At 39.5% G+C, this 19,843-nt stretch overlaps 1 protein-coding gene across 2 annotated transcripts in view; it reads right to left on the bottom strand.

Annotated features, from left to right (window-relative positions):
* The window catches only part of LOC133538124 (diacylglycerol kinase beta-like), a 97,823-nt gene that overhangs the window by 65,751 nt on the left and 12,229 nt on the right, over positions 1-19,843 (bottom strand). The window contains exons 3-14 of one of the 2 annotated variants that reach the window (XM_061879455.1): positions 18,900-19,053; positions 13,706-13,945; positions 13,491-13,631; positions 11,319-11,368; positions 11,087-11,161; positions 10,843-10,962; positions 8,676-8,793; positions 8,517-8,605; positions 7,070-7,186; positions 6,393-6,491; positions 929-1,039; positions 775-848 (exon numbers count right to left, since the gene is read on the bottom strand). In XM_061879455.1, the coding sequence (XP_061735439.1) occupies positions 775-848; positions 929-1,039; positions 6,393-6,491; positions 7,070-7,186; positions 8,517-8,605; positions 8,676-8,793; positions 10,843-10,962; positions 11,087-11,161; positions 11,319-11,368; positions 13,491-13,631; positions 13,706-13,945; positions 18,900-19,053 (1,388 nt within the window). Of the gene's footprint in view, positions 1-774; positions 849-928; positions 1,040-6,392; positions 6,492-7,069; positions 7,187-8,516; positions 8,606-8,675; positions 8,794-10,842; positions 10,963-11,086; positions 11,162-11,318; positions 11,369-13,490; positions 13,632-13,705; positions 13,946-16,460; positions 16,477-18,899; positions 19,054-19,843 lie in introns of those variants that run through there. The other variant, XM_061879456.1, reaches the window with a different exon arrangement.

The following is a 19,843-nucleotide window of genomic DNA, read 5'->3' as shown; positions in this document are numbered from 1 at the left end:
AAGCAGTGGTTCTCAAATGGGGGTACGCGTACCCCTGGGGGTACTTGACGGTATGCCAAGGGGTACGTGAGATTTTTAAAACATTTTCGAAAAATAGCGACAATTCAAAAATCCTTTATAAATATATTTATTGAATAATACTTCAACAAAATATGAATGTAAGTTCATAAACTGTGAAAAGAAATTCAACAATGCAATATTCAGTGTTGGCAGCTAGATTTTTAGTGGACATGTTCCATAAATATTGATGTTAAAGATTTCTTTTTTTGTGAAGAAATGTTTAGAATTAAGTTCATGAATCCAGATGGATCTCTATTACAATTCCCAAAGAGGGCACGATAAGTTGATGATTACTTCTATGAGTAGAAATCTTTATTTAAAATTGAATCACTTATGTTTTTAGTTATTTTTATATCTTTTTTTCCAAATAGTTCAAGAAAGACCACTACAAATGTGCAATATTTTGCACTGTTATACAATTTAATAAATCAGAAACTGATGACATAGTGCTGTTTTTTACTACTTTATCCCTTTTGTTCAACTAAAAATGCTTTGCTCTGATTAGGGGGTACTTGAATTAAAAACATTTTTACAGGGGGTACATCACTGAAAAAGGTTGAGAACCACTGATAAGTATCAAATAATTATAGTTGCAAGGCAGAAGTGTATTAGAGAGTATGCAGTAACAAACGTGTCCGCATCATTCAACTTACTGCTTCATGAGTTTCACTTCATGAATTATAGTGAAAACCACTTTAAAAATAACAATCTTACCGTTCTCCTTGTCTACCCCCACTCTTGGGGTTGACCAGCACCAGCAGGGGGTGCGTGCCTGGGAGTGGTGAGATCTGCAGGGACAGCAGGAATCAAAGACCGAGAATCCACCACACAGTTTGGAAGTTTTGCTTGCTAAAAAGCGATGCTTCACCTGCAACGCTTGTCCTTCTACCGGGGAAAATTTCAAGGTGTGGGCGACTTCGTCTGGGCTGGTGCTCGGCGGCGACTCGCCTTCGCTACGTTTGACCACAGTCTGGCGGTCCTGTCGATGAAGATGACAAAACAGATGACAACCTAGTAGGCCTGGACGAAAATGGCAAAAATAATAATCACGAATATTTTGGATTGATATTGTAATCGCCACTATGCTTTAATTTGAAAACAGGAGTATTTATTGGACCACCAAAAGTCCACTTTAAAGGATTCCAAGGCGCGGCTACCGCTGCTGCACACTTCTCCCCTAACCACCCAGGGGTGATCAAGGGTAAGATGCAGAGAATCATTTTGCCACACCTAGTGTGTGTGTGTGACAATCATTGGTACTTTAACTTAAATATAGTAAAAAAACAAACAAACCTGGATATAAATTAGTAAATATAATAAAACACAACAAGTACAATAATAATACCAATAACAATATAAAAAACAATAAAATTAACTTTTTCCGTTTTGTTTTTAATTTAGGTTTTTACCTTTTTACGCTTATTTCACCACCGTAGAGTGTTTGCTTGTTTCAAATAAAATTAAATAAAATGTTTGAGAATTAATTGCAAAAATTCGCACATTTCTTGGTGCAATACATATTTGGACAATTTTGACAAGCATTTTAGCTCAAAGCATTATCATTGTGTAAAGTACTAAACAAAATGAAAGTTTCATATATGAAACTTTCATTTTGGTTGTGCAGTTGGACCGGCTGTGGAGCAATGCGCTATTATTGTGAAGGGGGGAAGTGTGCTGTGTTGTTGTTCTCAGCTTGACGAGTAAAGAGGCGTCTCACTTGAGGCTGTTAAAAAAAAAAAAAGGGAGCGCCTCTCAAGTCGCGACTGCTGTTTGTACATTGAAGTTACATCCACAATGTCGGTTTTTTGAAAAGTCATGATTGTAATTTAAAATCAAATGTGATTGATTGTGCAGCTCTGCAATCCAGTTGACACTTGAAGGCTGTTAAGAATAATTATTATGAAGAAAGGAGAAACCAAGAAATATTATTATTTTAGAGTAAATAAAGTCAATCCTATCCTATAAGACAGTGGTTCTCAAAAGGGGGTACGCGGAGCCCCGGGGGTACTTGAAGGTATGCCAAGGGGTACGTGCAATTTTTTTTTTTTTAAATATTGTAAAAATAGCAACAATTCAAAAATTCTTTATAAATATATTTATTGAATAATACTTCAAGAAAATATGAATGTAAGTTCATAAACTGTGAAAAGAAATGCAACAATGCAACATTCAGTGTTGAGAGCTAGATTTTTTTGTGGACATGTTCCATAAATATTGATGTTAAAGTTTTCTTTTTTTGTGAAGAAATGTTTACAAATAAGTTCATGAATCCAGATGGATCACTATTACAATCCCCAAAGAGGGCACTTTAAGTTGATGATTACTTCTATGTGTAGAAATCTTTATTTATAATTGATTCACTTGTTTATTTTTCAACAAGTTTTTAGTTATTTTTATTTTTTTCCCCAAATAGTTCAAGAAAGACTACTACAAATGAGCAATATTTTGCACTGTTATACAATTTAATAAATCAGAAACTGATGACGTAGTGCTGTATTTTACTTCTTTTTCTCTTTTTTTCAACCGAAAATGCTTTGCTCTGATTAGGGGGTACTTGAATTAAAAAAATGTTCACACGGGGTACATCACTGAAAAAAGGTTGAGAACCACTGCTATAACATATGACTACTTTTTAAAAGTGTGCCCCTGCTGTTCCTACCTGGAAGTGGCATGTGATCTTTATTTAAATCAACATCTTCAATCCATCCATTCTTATAGTTTGTAACATACTATAGTGCTTCATCCATCCACCCATCCATTTCCTACCGCTTGTCCTTTTCGGGGTCGCGAAGTGTAATGATTGAAACATGCTATAGTGGTTCAGATACGAAACCCAAAAACAGTGAAGTTGGCACGTTGTGTAATTTGTAAATAAAAACAGAATACAATGATTTGCAAATCCTTTTAAAATTATATTCAACTGAATAGACTGCAAAGACAAGATATTTAATGTTTAAACTCAGAAACTTTTTTTTTCTTTTTTCAAATAATCATTAACTTAGAATTTAATGGCAGCGACACATTGCAAAAAAGTTGGAACAGGGACATTTTTACCACTGTGTTACATGGCCTTTCCTTTTAACAACACTCAGTAAACGTTTGGGAACTGAGGAGACCAATTTTTGAAGCTTTTCAGATGGAATTATTTCAAATTCTTGCTTGGTGTACAGCTTAAGTTGTTCAACAGTCTCCGTTGTGGTGTTTTACGCTTCATAATGCGCCACACATTTTCAATGGGAGACAGATCTGGACTACAGGCAGGCCAGTCTAGTACCCACACTCTTTTACTACGATGCCACACTGTTGTAACACATGGCTTGGCCTTGTCTTGCTGAAATAAGCAGGGGCGTCCATGAAAAATACCTTGCTTGGATCGCAACAATTGTTTTTCCAAAATTTGTATGTACCTTTCAGCTTTAATGGTGCCTTCACATATGTGTAAGTTACCCATGCCTTGGGCACTAATACACCCCCATACTACCACAGATCCTGGCTTTTCAACTTCACACCTAGAAGAGTCCGGATGGTTATTTTTCTCTTTGATCCACAGTTTCCCCCCAAAAATTGAAATGTAGACCCGTCAGACCACAGACTACTTTTCGAATTTGCATCAGTCCATCTTAGATGAGATCGGGCCCAGTAGAGCGTTTTTGGGTGTTGTTGATAAATGGCTTTGGCTTTGCATAGTAGAGTTTTAACTTGCACTTACAGATGTGGCGACAAACTGTAGTTACTGACAGTGGTTTTCTGAAGTGTTCCTGAGCCCATGTGGTGATATCCTTAACACACTGAAGGATCTAAGGTCACGGGCATTCAATGTTGGTTTCGGCCTTGTCGCTTACGTGCAGTGATTTCTCTAGATTATCTGAAACTTTTGATGGTATTACGGATTGTAGATGGTGAAATCCCTAAATTCCTTGCAATAGCTGGTTGAAAAATGTGGTTCCTAAACAATTTGCTCACGCATTTGTTCACAAAGTGGTGACCCTCGCCCCATCCTTGTTTGTGAACGACTTAGCATTTCATGGAAGCTCCTTTTAAGCACAATCATGGCACCCACCTGTTCCCAATTAGCCTGTTCACCTGTGGGATGTTCTAAATATGCGTTTGATGAGCATTCCTCAACTTTGTCAGTCTTGTTTGCCACTTGTGCCAACTTTTTTGAAACATGTTGCAGGCATCAAATTCCAAATGAGCTAATATTGGCAAAAAATAACAGTTTACCAGTTCGAACGTTAAGTATCTTGTCGTTGCAGACTATTCAAATGAATATAGGTTGAAAAGGATTTGCAAATCATTGTATTTTGTTTTTATTTACCATTTACCATATTACCATCGGGCACTGTTCCCCTAGCATTCAAAAAAGCGGTAATTCATCCTCTTCTTAAAAGACCTAACCTCGATCCTGACCTCATGGTAAACTACCGACCGGTGTCTCACCTTCCTTTTATTTCAAAAATCCTCGAAAAAATTGTTGCGGAGCAGTTAAATGAACACTTAGCGTCTAACAATCTATGTGAAACCTTTCAATCCGGTTTCAGGGCAAATCACTCCACGGAGACAGCCCTCGCAAAAATGACTAATGATCTATTGCTAACGATGGATTCTGATGCGTCATCTATGTTGCTGCTCCTCGATCTTAGCGCTGCTTTCGATACCGTCGATCATAATATTTCATTAGAACGTATCAAAACACGAATTGGTATGTCAGACTTAGCCCTGTCTTGGTTTAACTCTTATCTTACTGATAGGATGCAGTGTGTCTCCCATAACAATGTGACCTCGGACTACGTTAAGGTAACGTGTGGAGTTCCCCAGGGTTCGGTCCTTGGCCCTGCACTCTTCAGCATCTACATGCTGCCGCTAGGTGACATCATACGCAAATACGGTATTAGCTTTCACTGTTATGCTGATGACACCCAACTCTACATGCCCCTAAAGCTGACCAACAAGCCGGATTGTAGTCAGCTGGAGGCGTGTCTTAATGAAATTAAACAATGGATGTCCGCTAACTTTTTGCAACTCAACGCCAAAAAAACGGAAATGCTGATTATCGGTCCTGCTAGACACCGACCTCTATTTAATGATACAACTCTAACATTTGACAACCAAACAATTAAACAAGGCGACACGGTAAAGAATCTGGGTATTATCTTCGACCCAACTCTCTCCTTTGAGGCACACATTAAAAGCGTTACTAAAACGGCCTTCTTTCATCTCCGTAACATCGCTAAAATTCGCTCCATTCTGTCCACTAAAGACGCTGAGATCATTATCCATGCGTTTGTTACGTCTCGCCTCGACTACTGTAACGTATTATTTTCGGGTCTCCCCATGTCTAGCATTAAAAGATTACAGTTGGTACAAAATGCGGCTGCTAGACTTTTGACAAGAACAAGAAAGTTTGATCACATTACGCCTGTACTGGCTCACCTGCACTGGCTTCCTGTGCACTTAAGATGTGACTTTAAGGTTTTACTACTTACGTATAAAATACTACACGGTCTAGCTCCATCTTATCTTGCCGATTGTATTGTACCATATGTCCCGGCAAGAAATCTGCGTTCAAAGGACTCCGGCTTATTAGTGATTCCCAAAGCCCAAAAAAAGTCTGCGGGCTATAGAGCATTTTCCATTCGGGCTCCAGTACTCTGGAATACCCTCCCGGTAACAGTTCGCGATGCCACTTCAGTAGAAGCATTTAAGTCTCACCTTAAAACTCATTTGTATACTCTAGCCTTTAAATAGACTCCCTTTTTAGACCAGTTGATCTGCCGTTTCTTTTCTTTTTCTTCTATGTCCCACTCTCCCGTGTGGAGGGGGTCCGGTCCTATCCGGTGGCCATGTACTGCTCGCCTGTGTATCGGCTGGGGACATCTCTGCGCTGCTGGTCCGCCTACGCTTGGGATGGTTTCCTGCTGGCTCCGCTGTGAACGGGACTCTCGCTGCTGTGTCTTGGATCCTCTTTGGACTGGACTCTCGCGACTGTGTTGTATCCATTGTGGATTGAACTTTCACAGTATCATGTTAGATCCGCTCGACATCCATTGCTTTCCTCCTCTCTAAGGTTCTCATAGTCATCATTGTCACCGACGTCCCACTGGGTGTGAGTTTTCCTTGCCCTTATGTGGGCCTACCGAGGATGTCGTGGTGGTTTGTGCAGCCCTTTGAGACACTAGTGATTTAGGGCTATATAAGTAAACATTGATTGATGATTGATTTACACAACGTGCCAACTTCACTGGTTTTGGGTATCGTAGAAGTGTATTGATTTTAACATACTATGGTACCACTAAGGTATAGTGGTTCGTGTAGAAGCGTTTTTGACCCACCAGGACAGCGGGGCAGATGTAAGAAGGAAGTAGAGTGTGGTCCTTCAAGGCTCCTCCATCACATTCAGGTTTCAGGTGAGAAGCACATTTGTTGTGCAGCTGTGGACAACACAAAGTAAAGTCAGGAAGCGTAAAGAAGTTGTGACAAAAGAGCAGTACTAATACTACTGTGTACAGTACATATACTATACAGTACATATAATGTACTTATACTATACATTGTACTTACACTGTGTGTTCTGAGGATCACACAGCTAAAACTTAGCCTCTGGGGACATCTTGTGGTAATCTGTGGTACTGCACCTGTTTGTACCTTCCTGCATCATCTATTCATCACCTGCATTCTGCTTCATTAATTCATTCATCCCTCATTCTCACATGCATCCATCATGAAATTAATCATCTCATCCATCCACCACCAAATGCATCATCCATCCATCCATCCATCCATCGTGACATGCATCTTGTGGCCATCCATCCTTGCATGTCCATCCATTCGTTCCATCCATTCATTCATAAACAGGTCCATCCATTCATTCGTTCATGTCGAATACAGTGCAGTCATCCGCCATCATTCAAGTGTTGTGTCCGCCTCCGTTCATCCATCCCTCAGCATACAATCCACACATCCAACCTCTCATCCAGCCACACAGTGAACGGATGAATGCATGACTCACAGTGATGTGGCACCACACGCAGTGGAGGCCGGTGAGGCCTTGGTAACACTTGATGCTCCTGTGGCAGCGATCGCACTTGCTGGGCGAGTTACCCTCCATCCACACGTGATGCAAGGCCTATACATACATAAACACACACACACACACACACACACACACACACACACACACACACACACACACACACACACACACACACACACACACACACACACACACACACACACACACACACACACACACACACACACACACACACACACACACACACACACACACACACACACACACACACACACACAGGTTATCATTTGGAATGGGGACCAAGTTTTTGATAATCACTTGTGGGGAACACCCCTTCTACAGGTTGTGGAGGCATAAAAAAAAATGAGGTAAAATGGTCACTGCCCAGTAAGCTCATATACATTTTTAAATCTCTGGATTGATGAAGTAATGTGCTGATCATTCTTACTGGGGCCCCTGGGGAAAAACAGTTAATATGTTTTATGGGGACTAAATTTAAATCATTTTGCATAATTCACACAAATTTGTACGCGTTCGTGTACATGTTTTATGCGCCGAAGCTTAAAAATGACTTAGGCATCTTCAGAATGGATCTGACTCATTTCAAAATGTTTCCCTTTAGGTCAGTGGTTCTCAACCTTTTTTACAGTGATGCACCCCCTGTGAGGAATTTTTTAAATTCAAGTACCCCCTAATCAGAGCAAAGCATTTTGGGTTGAAAAAAAGAGATAAAGAAGTAAAATACAGCACTATGTCATCAGTTTCTGATTTATTAAATTGAACAACAGGGCAAAATATTGCTCATTTGTAGTGGTCTTTCTTGAACTATAGGGAAAAAAAGATAAAAAATAACTAAAACCTTGTTGAAAAATAAACAAGTGATTCAATTATTAATAAAGATTTCTACACATAGAAGTAATCATCAACTTAAAGTGCCCTCTTTGGGGATTGTAATAGAGATCCATCTGGATTCATGAACTTAATTCTAAACATTTTTTTTTTTCCAAAAAAATAAATCTTTAACATTAATATTTATGGAACATGGTCACAAAAAATCTAGCTGTCAACACTGAATATTGCATTGTTGCATTTCTTTTCACAGTCTATGAACTTACATTCATATTTTGTTGAAGTATTATTCAATAAATATATTTATAAAGGATTTTAGAATTGTTCCTATTTTTAGAATATTTAAAAAAAATCTCACGTACCCCTTGGCATACCTTCAAGTATCCCCAGGGGTACGCGTATTTGAGAACCACTGCTTTCGGGGACCATTTTTTTTGTCCCCATACTGTCAGAGGTCCCCTGAAGGTGACAGCGTAAACAGAGCGATGTCCCCATTAAGTAAGCATTGCCAGAAAACACACACGTCAATCTAACAGTACTACGTCTCAATGTCGGTGTGTGTGTGCGCGCTCACCTGTGTGTGTCTACGAGATTTGGCATAGGTGCTGATGCAGGCGGCGATGTTTTTGGACACGCAGCGCTCGTGCACGGTGTACTTGCACACTGTGGGGGTACAAGAAGTCGTACATGTAACACACAACACACACACACTCGTCGGCCATGCTGGACTGACAGCAGCAGCAGAGGCCCTGCTTGCGTACGCCCAGCAGCATGGCGTGGCACAAGTTACAGTAGGCCGGCTTGTTGAAGTGCTTCAGGCGCCAAACGTGCTGACCGTCCTCCTGAACGTTCTAGAAAAGACAAGACGGCAGCGTCACAACTCAGAAGTACGAGATAGACTGTGCTCTCGTTTGAGGCTCAGCCGTGCACCTCAGAGTCATACAGTATCACATGCTCCTTGACACGTACTTACTGTTAGCATGCTAACTTTTAAGCTGATTTTGCAGCCGAACACCTCAGTCTTGGAACTTATTTCTTAACAAATGCTAACTGTTAGCATGCTAGCTGTTGGCAAGCCAACATTTTAAGCCAATTTTGCAGCGAGGCACCTCAGAGTAATATTACTTGTTACTAGACAAGCTAATTTTGCGGCTTTAAATGTCAGTCATATATCTTATAACTAGACAGATGTTAACTGTTATCATGCTAACTTTTTATAGCCAATTTTGAAGTCATACACCTCAGTCATATAACTTGTTACCTGACGCATTCTGTTAGCTTGCTAACTTTTTCAGCACCTCAGTCTTACTTGACAAATGTTAACTGTTGGCATGCTAACTTCAGCAAGTTAATTTTTTAAGCCAATTTTGCAGCCATAGACAGAGTTATATAACCTGTTACTTGACGCATCTTAACTGTTAGCGTGCTAACTTTTTTAGCCAATTTTGAAGACATATACGTCAGAGTCGTATAACTTATAACTTGACACATTCTAACTTCAGCAAGCTAACTTTTTAAGCCAATTTTGCAGCCATACACCTCAGAGTCATGTAACTTGTTACATGGCACATGAGAATTTATTTTGCCTATTTTGCAGCCGTATACGTCATACGTCAGTCATAAAACTTATAACTTGACACATGCTAACTGTTAGCAAGCTAACTTTATAAAGCCAATTTTACAGATGTACACCTCAGAGTCATATACTCGACACATGCTAACTGTTGGTATGCTAACTTTTTTAGCCAATTTTGCAGCCGCATACGTCAGAGTCGTATAACTTATAACTTGACACATGCTAACTGTTAGCAAGTTAACTTTATAAAGCCAATTTTACAAATGTACACCTCAGTCATATAATGTGTTACTCGACACATGCTAACTGTTAGCATGCTAACTTTTTTAGCCAATTGTGCAGCCATATATGTCAAAGTCGTATAACTTATAACTTGACAGATGCTAACTTCAGCAAGCTAACTTTTCAAGCCAATTTTGCAGCCATACACCTCAGACTCATACAACTTGTTAGTTGACACACGCTAACTGTTAGCAAGATAACTTTATAGAGCCAATTTTACAGATGTACACCTCAGTCATATAACGTGTTACCAGAGTTATATAACGTGTTACTTGACACATGCTAACTGTTAGCATGCTATCTTTTTTAGCCAATTGTGCAGCCATATATGTCAAAGTCGTATAACTTATAACTTGACACATGCCAACTTCAGCAAGCTAACTTTTTAAAGCCAAATTTGCAACCGTACACCTCAGAGTCATACAACTTGTTAGTTGACACATGCTAACTGTTACCAAGCTATCTTTTTAAAGCCAATTTTGCAGCCGTACACATTTCAGAGTTATATAATTTGTTACTTGACACATGCAAACTGTTAGCTTGCTAACTTTTTTAGACAATTTTAAAGTTAAAGTACCAATGATTGTCACACACATACTAGATGTGGCGAAATTATTCTCTGCATTTGACCCATCACAGCCCTGAATCAATTGTTTTAGTCCAATGCGGCCCCCAGGGCAAAATGTTTGGACACTGTGACGAGCTCCCGACTTCTTCTTGTCATTTCTGCCACAAGTGGTGGAAAAGTGTATTGCAACAGAGTACCCTTGCGCCCCGTAAAGACTGCAGCTGAGAAACAGATTGTTCCAATGGTTAAAGAAACACTCATTTCAGACTTTGATTTATTTTTCTAAAATATATATATTTTTAAATATTTTATATTTTTTATTTCATAAAAATATTTTTAATGTTTACTTTTTAATAATATTAATAAGTAAATAAATAAAATAGTTCTACAACACCATAATTTTCTAATGAATGGATGGTTTTCTACAAATGTACAAAAGTTTCCTCATGTAAAAATAAAAACTCCAACACAAACCGTGTCCATGCCCAGCAGCACCAGTAAGGGAATGGTGGTCAGGCCTCCTCGGATCCACTCCTCCAGCGTGACAGTCCCATCTCGATCGTAGTCGATCTCCTCCATCATTTCCTTCAGAATCTGAAAGTGTCACCAACATCGTCACATGCGTGTCTAATGAAGTATCCAGCCAGTTTGTGTTTGGCACCTCACTGTCATCGTATTTACATATTTTACATGATACATGTGTTTGCTCGGCGCTCACCGGCTCCAGTTCTGTGGAGTCCCATTCCAGGTACTCGGCCACGTGCACCATCTGACTGATGATGCGGTCCAGCTCCTACCCAAAGAAGACAGACTTACACAAACAAGGCCTGCGTGTCGTGTGAAAACTTGAAAGTCCAGAAGAGGGTTTTGTTTATGCCAGCCTAGTTTTCTATTTTTGGCGGCGCGGGATAGAAAACAGAAGAAAATTGGGGTGGGTGGGGGGCACTCACAGAACTGTCCAGGACGCCGTTACCGTCCCTGTCGTAGAGCCGGAACATGACTGGAAGACAGAACATCTAATGATGTACTTCCAAAAGTTAGTATGATAGCAGTTAGCTTGCTAATTTTCACCTGCAAACAGTTAGCATTTGTCTTGTAAAAAGTTATACGACTGAGGTGTTTGGTTGCCAAATCAGCCTAAAAAGTTAGTATGCTAACAGAATGCATCAGGTAACAAGTTATATAACTGAGGTGTATGGCTACAAAATTGCATAAAAAAGTTAGCTTGCTAAAAGTTAGCATGTGTTAAGTTATAAGTTCTACAGCTCTGAGGTGTACGGCTGAAAAGTGAGCCTAAAACGTTAGCATGCTAACAGAATGCATCAAGTAACAAGTTCTATGACTGACGTGTACGGCTGCAAAATTGGTTTTAAAAAGTTAGCTTGCTATAAGTTAGCATCTGTAAAGTTATAAGTTATAGAACTCTGAGGTGCATGGCTGCAAAATCAGCCTAAAAAGTTAGCATGCTAACAGAATGCATCAAGTAACAAGACATACGACTCAGGTGTATGGCTGCAAAATTGTCTTAAAAAGTTAGCTTGCTAAAAATTAGCATGTGTCAAGTTATCAGTTATATGACTGTTGTATACGGCTGCAAAATTGGCTAAAAAAGTTGACCTGCTAATAGTTAGCATGTGTCAAGTAACAAGTTATATGACTCGGGTGTACGGCTGCAAAATTGGCTTTAAAAAGTTAACTTACTAAAAGTTAGCATGTGTCAAGTTATAAGTTATATATATGACTGACGCATACGGCTGCAAAATTGGCTAAAAAAGTTAGCATGCTAACAGGCGGCATGTGTCAACAAGTTATATTACTCTGAGGTATACGGCTGCAAAATTGGAGCATGCTCAGAAGTGGTGCTGTTTTTTGTTTTCTATTTTTAATGCCAACAAAGCAAAATGAAGGTGTTCAAAAGTACAGTGAGGCTTTTGAAAATGTGTTAGCTCTATGCAAAATTTGAATTGGATATGCCATTAAGGCTGTCAATCTTCAGGCACCACTCGATTCGGTTCAATACTATTCTCAGGGCTAACGATTCAATTCAGAATGGATTCTCGATTCAAAACGATTTTTGATTGAAAATCAATAACTACATTCCTCCATAAAATAGATAAACAATTTTGATAAATTTCTGTATGACTTAAAAGAAAACTGGTTTTGTTTATATGATTTGCCTGAGTGTCTGGACAGGACAGATTTAAAAAAAAAAGTTTTAATAGATTAAGAATTGTTCCAATAAAGAATTGAGATTAATCTGAAAATCTTAGCATTGGCCTATTTTAGAGGAGCCCAGATGACCATTTTTGGCCTGGCAAGTGCACAATAACTAAACAAAAACATTTGCACTTAAACCATTTAGTTTTTTCCCTCAAAGCTTTCCTGTATGCAGACTTACTCCCTGAGTTTGCAAACAATACCAAAAAGCACAAAAAAATATTTTGTAATAATAAGAACAATTTAAAAAAGCGTCCTGTGCCGTGACTGACGACGTTGTTCTGTGACCGCCATCATCGTTATATTTAATTGCCAAGCTGATGTAGGCTCCAGCTCTGTAGACATGACATATAAACGTATTGTATCGAAAGTGACAACAAGGGCGTTGTAGCGTCAGAAAGAATCATTACTTTTGGACTACCGTATTTCCTTGAATTGCGGCAGGGGCATATAGTATGCGCCTGCCTTGAATTACTGCCGGGTCAAACTCACTTCCCAAAATAATTAGCGAATGCGTAGTATTACTGCCTGGTCAAACTCGTGACGTCACGAGTGACACTTCCCCTGTCATCATTTTTAAAATGGAGAAGGCTGATTTCAATACCGGTAATTTGAAATTGCATAAAGGGAAGAAAATTAAGAGCTATTCAGTAGGATTTAAGGTCCAAGCTTACATCACATTGAAATTTTTACTGCATACCTTTGGTAAGTGCCGGAGTGAGAAGAGGTTTTAAAATAATTAGCGCATGCTTACTTTTACCGCATGCCTTAGGTAAGCGCAGGAGTGAGAAGAGGTTTTAAATTATTAGCGCCCCTGCGGCAATTCAGGGAAATGCGTATTTGAAGTATGATAAAAACACCACCACCTAGTGGGGGCCTGCAAAGGCTGGTGACATGTCACTCACACTCCAGCTTGTCCTCGGGCGTCCCGCGCTCCAGGAGAGACAGGTAGCAGACGATGTCCTTGAGAAAGACCACCTGGGGCTGCGGGGACCCCCTGTGGGGCGACAGGCTCCTTGGGAAGGACGGAAATTTCTCACTTCTCTCTGCCGACACAAACGCGGGCTTTAATGTCAACATCTGCTGAACTTTTTGTCTTATTATGGAAAAGAAAGTTCACCGGGGGAAGGTTTGGGGGGCGACAGGGGCGATATGGGTGCTTTGACGTCGGGGGTCAGGGCGTCGTCGGGTCTGACCCGACCAGACAGGGAGCGGCACGGCCCCTCCGGAGTGCCAGCCTCGGCCGTGGACCTCCATGAGGAAGAGCGAGACCAACAAGGGGACGAGGCGGGGCCCGTGCTGCCCGTGTTCTCGGGGCGGTGTCCCAACATCACAGACGGGGTGCTTCTACCATTCATGCCTTGGACACAAGATGGAGGAGGAATGTCATCAAGTTGAGCAGCTGATAATAACAACCAACCAGTAGCTTCAAGTTCCTAAACTTTGACGGTAAAGTGAAAAATGTTTTCAAAGTCTTCAGCCATGTCGACTCCTTTGAATCCAATCTTCTACTATTTCAACACACCCCTCATGAATATTGTATTTACATATTTCTACAGTTATTCCTTGTTTAATCATTCATCTATTTAGTTTAACATTGTGATTTATTTTAACTTCTAAACCTGTGGTGCCCACACTTTACAACAGGCAAGCTACTTTTGAAAAGACCAAGTCGAAGTTGACCTACCTCATGCTTACATATATATATATCTCTATATATAAATATATATATATATATATATATATATATATATATATATATATATATATATATACATATATACATATATATATATATATATATACATATATATATACACATATATATATATATATATATAATTTATATTTATTTATTTTTGAAGTTTTTTTTCACGTTAAAAGTGTACAAAATATATTTATGTTTGATTGATTGATTTATTGATTGATACTTTTATTAATAGATTGCACAGTACAGTACATATTCCGTACAATTGACCAATAAATGGTAACACCCGAATAAGTTTTTCAACCCCGGGTGCCTTGAATGTTAATCAAGTGAATAAAATGACGTCCTAGTGAAGATTTATGATCTGACCTGACTAGCGGTCGACTTACACACCCTCCACGATCGACGTAATGGGCACCCCTGGTTTAAACAGTTTCCATTCTTAACTGTCATATAAGTGTAAAAAATATATTTTATTTATTTCATTGTCATAATTGTTTTTTTCCCTCAAAATTTTTAAAATCGTCAAGTGTCAATTATAAACATGTGAATTATTTTCAACAATTTTAAACTATTTTTTTGTGATAAAAAAAAGTTTATGTATTTACATGAAATGGAGCATTCTCACAAGTTAAAAATTGGTTAAATATTTTCGAATGTCGACCAGCAGGGGGCAGTGATGGATGACTCGTGATTTGAAACAGGTTTTGTTTAGTTACATTAATCACAAACGGGAAGAAGAGAGTTAATGAAAGATTTATTTCCTTTCCATAATTGATTGTATTTGGACTTTTCCCATTTTATTTATTATCATGATTATCAAAGATGGTTACAGTATAATTTATTTTAAACATGTGAACAGATACAATGTGCCACATCATATAATAATTACATATTTTCATTTCTCTTTACATGTTCAAAAAGGGAATAATTAATTAATTAATTAATCCTGTTCACTTCCTGTTCTGACCTTGTAATTGTAACATGTAGACCAATGAATACAGCAGTTCACCTAACAGTTAAGCCAGTCATAATTCACGTATGAGATACATAATATATCTAATTTTCAACAAAGTTCAAGATGTTTGTCAAGATTCTTCTTCCTTGTAATTTGTAAACATTTCACAGCCTCTTAAATTTAATCAAATTAGTACTTTTTTTGACATCTTTACATAATCCCTTCCATAATTAAATTACAGATATACACTGGATTGCCAATAGTATTTGGCCACCCATTCAAATCATCAGAATCAGGTGTCCTAATCACTTGGCCTGGCCACAGGTGTATAAAATCAAGCACTTAGGCATGGAGACTGTTTTCTACAAACATTTGTGAAAGAATGGGCTGCCCTCAGGAGCTCATTGATTTCCAGTGTGGAACTGTCATAGGATGCCACCTGTGCAACAACTCTAGTGGTGAAATTTCCTCCCCCCCTAAGTATTCAAAAGTCAACTGTTGGTTCCATTATAAGAAAATGGAAGCGTTTGGGAACAACATCAACTCAGCCACCAAGTTGTAGGCCACATGAACGGACAGACAGTGGTCAGCGGACGCTGAAGCGCATAGTGCAAAGACTTTCTGCACAGTCAGTTGCTACAAAGCTCCAAACTTCATGTGACATTCCAATTAGCCCACGTACAGTACGCAGAGAGCCTCATGAAAGGGGTTTCCATGGCCGATCAGCTGTATATAAGCCATACATCACGAAGTCCAATGCAAAGTGTCGGATGCAGTGGTGTAAAACACATCCCCACTGGACTCTAGAGCAGTGGAGACACCTTCTCTGGAGTGATGGATGACACTTTTCCGCCTGGCAATCTGATGGACCAGTCTGGGTTTGGATGTTGGCAGGAGAACGCTACATTTTCGACTGCATTGTGCCGAGTGTGAAATTTGGTGAAGGAGGAATTATGGTGTGGGGTTGTTTTTCAGGAGTTGGGAATGGAACTTTAGTTCTTGTGAAAGGAACTTTGAATGCTCCAGGATACCAAAACATTTTGGACAATTCCACGCTTCCGACCTTGTGGGAACAGTTCGGAGCGGGCCCCTTCCTCTTCCAACATGACTGTGCACCAGTGCCCAAAGCAAGGTCCATAAAAACATGGATGACAGAGTCTTGTGTGTGTGTGCGTGTAGAAGTGGTCGTAGTAGTGTGTGTCGACTGACCCAGCAGGTTGTGTGATGTGGGATGTTGGTGTGTGAGTAGTAGTAGTGTAGTGTGTGTAGCAGTGTGTAGTAGTAGTGTTTGTAGTAGTGTGTGTATTATTGTGTGTAGTAGTAGTAGTGTGTGTAGTAGCGTTGGTAGCATTGTGTGTAGTAGTGTCTGTAGTAGTAGTACGTGTAGTAGTAGTATGTGTAGCAGTGTGTAGTAGTAGTAGTGTGTGTAATAGTAGTAGTAGTAGTAGTGTGTGTAGCAGTGTGTAGTAGTACTAGTGTGTAGCAAGTTGTAGTAGTAGTAGTGTGTGTAGTTGTGCATAGTAGTGTGAGTAGCAGTGTGTAGTAGTAGTGTGTCTAGAAGTGTGTGTAGTAGTAGCATGTAGTAGTGTGTGTAGTAGTAGTAGTGTGTACTTGTAGTAGTGTGTATAGCAGTGTGTGTAGTAGTAGTAGTACGTGTAGTAATAATGTGTGTAGCAGCGTATAGTAGTGTGTGTAGCAGTGTGTAGTAGTAGTAGTAGTGTGCGTAGTAGTAGCGTGTGTAGCAGTGTGTGTATTAGTGTCTGTAGTAGTAGTAGTACGTGTAGTAGTAGTAGTGTGTGTAGCAGTGTGTAGTAGTAGTAGCAGTGTGTGTAGTAGTGTGTGTAGCAGTGTGTAGTATTAGTAGTGTGTAGCAATGTGTAGTTGTAGTAGTGTGTGTAGTTGTGTGTGTAGCAGTATGTAGTAGTGTCTAGTAGTGTGTGTAGTAGTAGTGTGTCTTGTAGTGTGTGTAGTAGTAGCGTGTAGTACTGTATGTAGTAGTAGTAGTCTACTAGTAGTAGTGTGTATAGCAGTGTGTGCAGTAGTAGCGTGTGTAGCAGTGTGTTGTAGTAGTGTGTGTTTAGTAGTATGTGTAATAATAGTGTGTGTAGCAGTGTGTAGTAGTAGTAGTAGTAGTGTATGTAGTAGTAGTAGTGGTAGTGTGGGTGTAGCTGTGTGTAGTAGAAGTGTGTCTAGTAGTGCGTGTAGTAGTAGTGTGTAGTAGTAGTAGTAGTAGTGGTGTGTAGTAGTGTGTTTAGTAGTAGCGTGTGTATCAGTGTGTGTGCAGTAGCAGCGTGTAGTAGTAGAATGTGTAGTAGTAGTAGTAGTAGTATTAGTGTTTGTAGCAGAGTGTGTAGAAGTAGTGTGTGTAGCAGTGTGTAGTGTGTAGTGTGGGTACTGATGCAGCAGGTTGTGTGATGTGGGATGTTGGTGTGTGTGTAGTAGTATAGAATAGAATAGAAAGTAGTGTAGTAATAGTGTGTGTAGTAGTGAGTGTAGTAGTAGTAGTGTGTACTTTTAGTAGCATGTGTAGCAGTGTGTAGTAGTAGTAGTAGTGTGCGTAGTAGTAGCGTGTGTAGCAGTGTGTGTATTAGTGTCTGTAGTAGTAGTAGTACGTGTAGTAGTAGTAGTGTGTGTAGCAGTGTGTAGTAGTAGTAGCAGTGTGTGTAGTAGTGTGTGTAGCAGTGTGTAGTATTAGTAGTGTGTAGCAATGTGTAGTTGTAGTAGTGTGTGTAGTTGTGTGTGTAGCAGTATGTAGTAGTGTCTAGTAGTGTGTGTAGTAGTAGTGTGTCTTGTAGTGTGTGTAGTAGTAGCGTGTAGTACTGTATGTAGTAGTAGTAGTCTACTAGTAGTAGTGTGTATAGCAGTGTGTGCAGTAGTAGCGTGTGTAGCAGTGTGTTGTAGTAGTGTGTGTTTAGTAGTATGTGTAATAATAGTGTGTGTAGCAGTGTGTAGTAGTAGTAGTAGTAGTGTATGTAGTAGTAGTAGTGGTAGTGTGGGTGTAGCTGTGTGTAGTAGAAGTGTGTCTAGTAGTGCGTGTAGTAGTAGTGTGTAGTAGTAGTAGTAGTGGTGTGTAGTAGTGTGTTTAGTAGTAGCGTGTGTATCAGTGTGTGTGCAGTAGCAGCGTGTAGTAGTAGAATGTGTAGTAGTAGTAGTAGTAGTATTAGTGTTTGTAGCAGAGTGTGTAGAAGTAGTGTGTGTAGCAGTGTGTAGTGTGGGTACTGATGCAGCAGGTTGTGTGATGTGGGATGTTGGTGTGTGTGTAGTAGTATAGAATAGAATAGAAAGTAGTGTAGTAATAGTGTGTGTAGTAGTGAGTGTAGTAGTAGTAGTGTGTACTTTTAGTAGCATGTGTAGCAGTGTGTAGTAGTAGTAGTGTGTGTAGCAGTGTTTAGTAGTAGTAGTGTGTGTAGTAGCAGTAGTAGTAGTGTGTGTAGCAGTGTGTAGTAGTGATGTGTAGTAGTAGCGTGTAGTAGTAGTGTATGTAATAGTAGTGTGTCTAGTAGTAGTGTGTGAAGTAGTAGTGTGTCTAGTAGTAGTGTGTGTAGTAGCAATGTGTGTAATAGTAGTGTGTAGTAGTAGAGTGTATGTGTGTGTGTTTGTGTGTGTGTGTGTGTGTGTGTGTGTGTGTGTGTGTGTGTGTAGACTGACCCAGCAGGTTGTGTGATGTGGGACGTTGGTGTTCAGGAGAGATGTTTCCGGTCTTGCTCTTGAAGGAGGTGAAAATGCGCTGACACAGCTGGTCAGGGATGTTCTTGTCCAGGTAGGAAGTCATGAAGAGCTGGAAACCTTCATAGTCCATTTGCTGCACAACAATACAGTACAATTTACTTCACAACGTATACAACACAATACACAAAACGGTATAATTTACTACACGACGTATACAACACAATCTACAAAACCGTACAATTTACTACTAACGTATACAACACAATACAGTACAATTTACTACACGACGTATACAACACAATACAGTACATTTTACTACACAACGTATACAACACAATCTACAATGCAGTACAATTTACTATACAATTAGATTTGGATCATGTTAAAAATACACAATAAACATACTCAAAAAGAAGTAAGAAGAAGCACAGTTTATGTGATCCTTTCAGTATGTCACATGACAGTCATATCAGGGACTACAAGAGGTCTTCCTTATAAAACAGAATGTTCTTTCCTGCTGTACTCTACTCGACTTATGAGTATTTTGTGAAAATGCGACTTTGGACTAATTGTTCTGCTTGGTGTTAGGAGCCTCCCCACCACTAGTTGGCGCAGTGAATGTCACAGTGAGCCCCCTAAGACAACATCCTGTCTTACTCACTAGCATTAGAAATGGACATCACTTTGCATTTGCCACCAGGGGAAGGAAAAAAGTGAATGTGAAGGAATAGAAGTGGAAGATAATCGTCGAATTAAAGAAAGAAATTGTCAAAACTATGACACAACGTGCAGCGAGCTATCGTGCATGGTGAAGCAGTTGGAGCGCAGCACTGCTAGTCTGCATCTGAAGCAAAATTAGTCCATATAAAGGATGTTAAAACAATATTTAAACATTTATCCATGAAAATATCAAGCATGTGAGC

Source organism: Nerophis ophidion, linkage group LG19 (assembly GCF_033978795.1).
Source record: "Nerophis ophidion isolate RoL-2023_Sa linkage group LG19, RoL_Noph_v1.0, whole genome shotgun sequence".
NCBI classification, from domain to species: Eukaryota; Metazoa; Chordata; class Actinopteri; order Syngnathiformes; family Syngnathidae; genus Nerophis; species Nerophis ophidion.
This window is presented reverse-complemented; position numbering and strand designations above follow the sequence as displayed.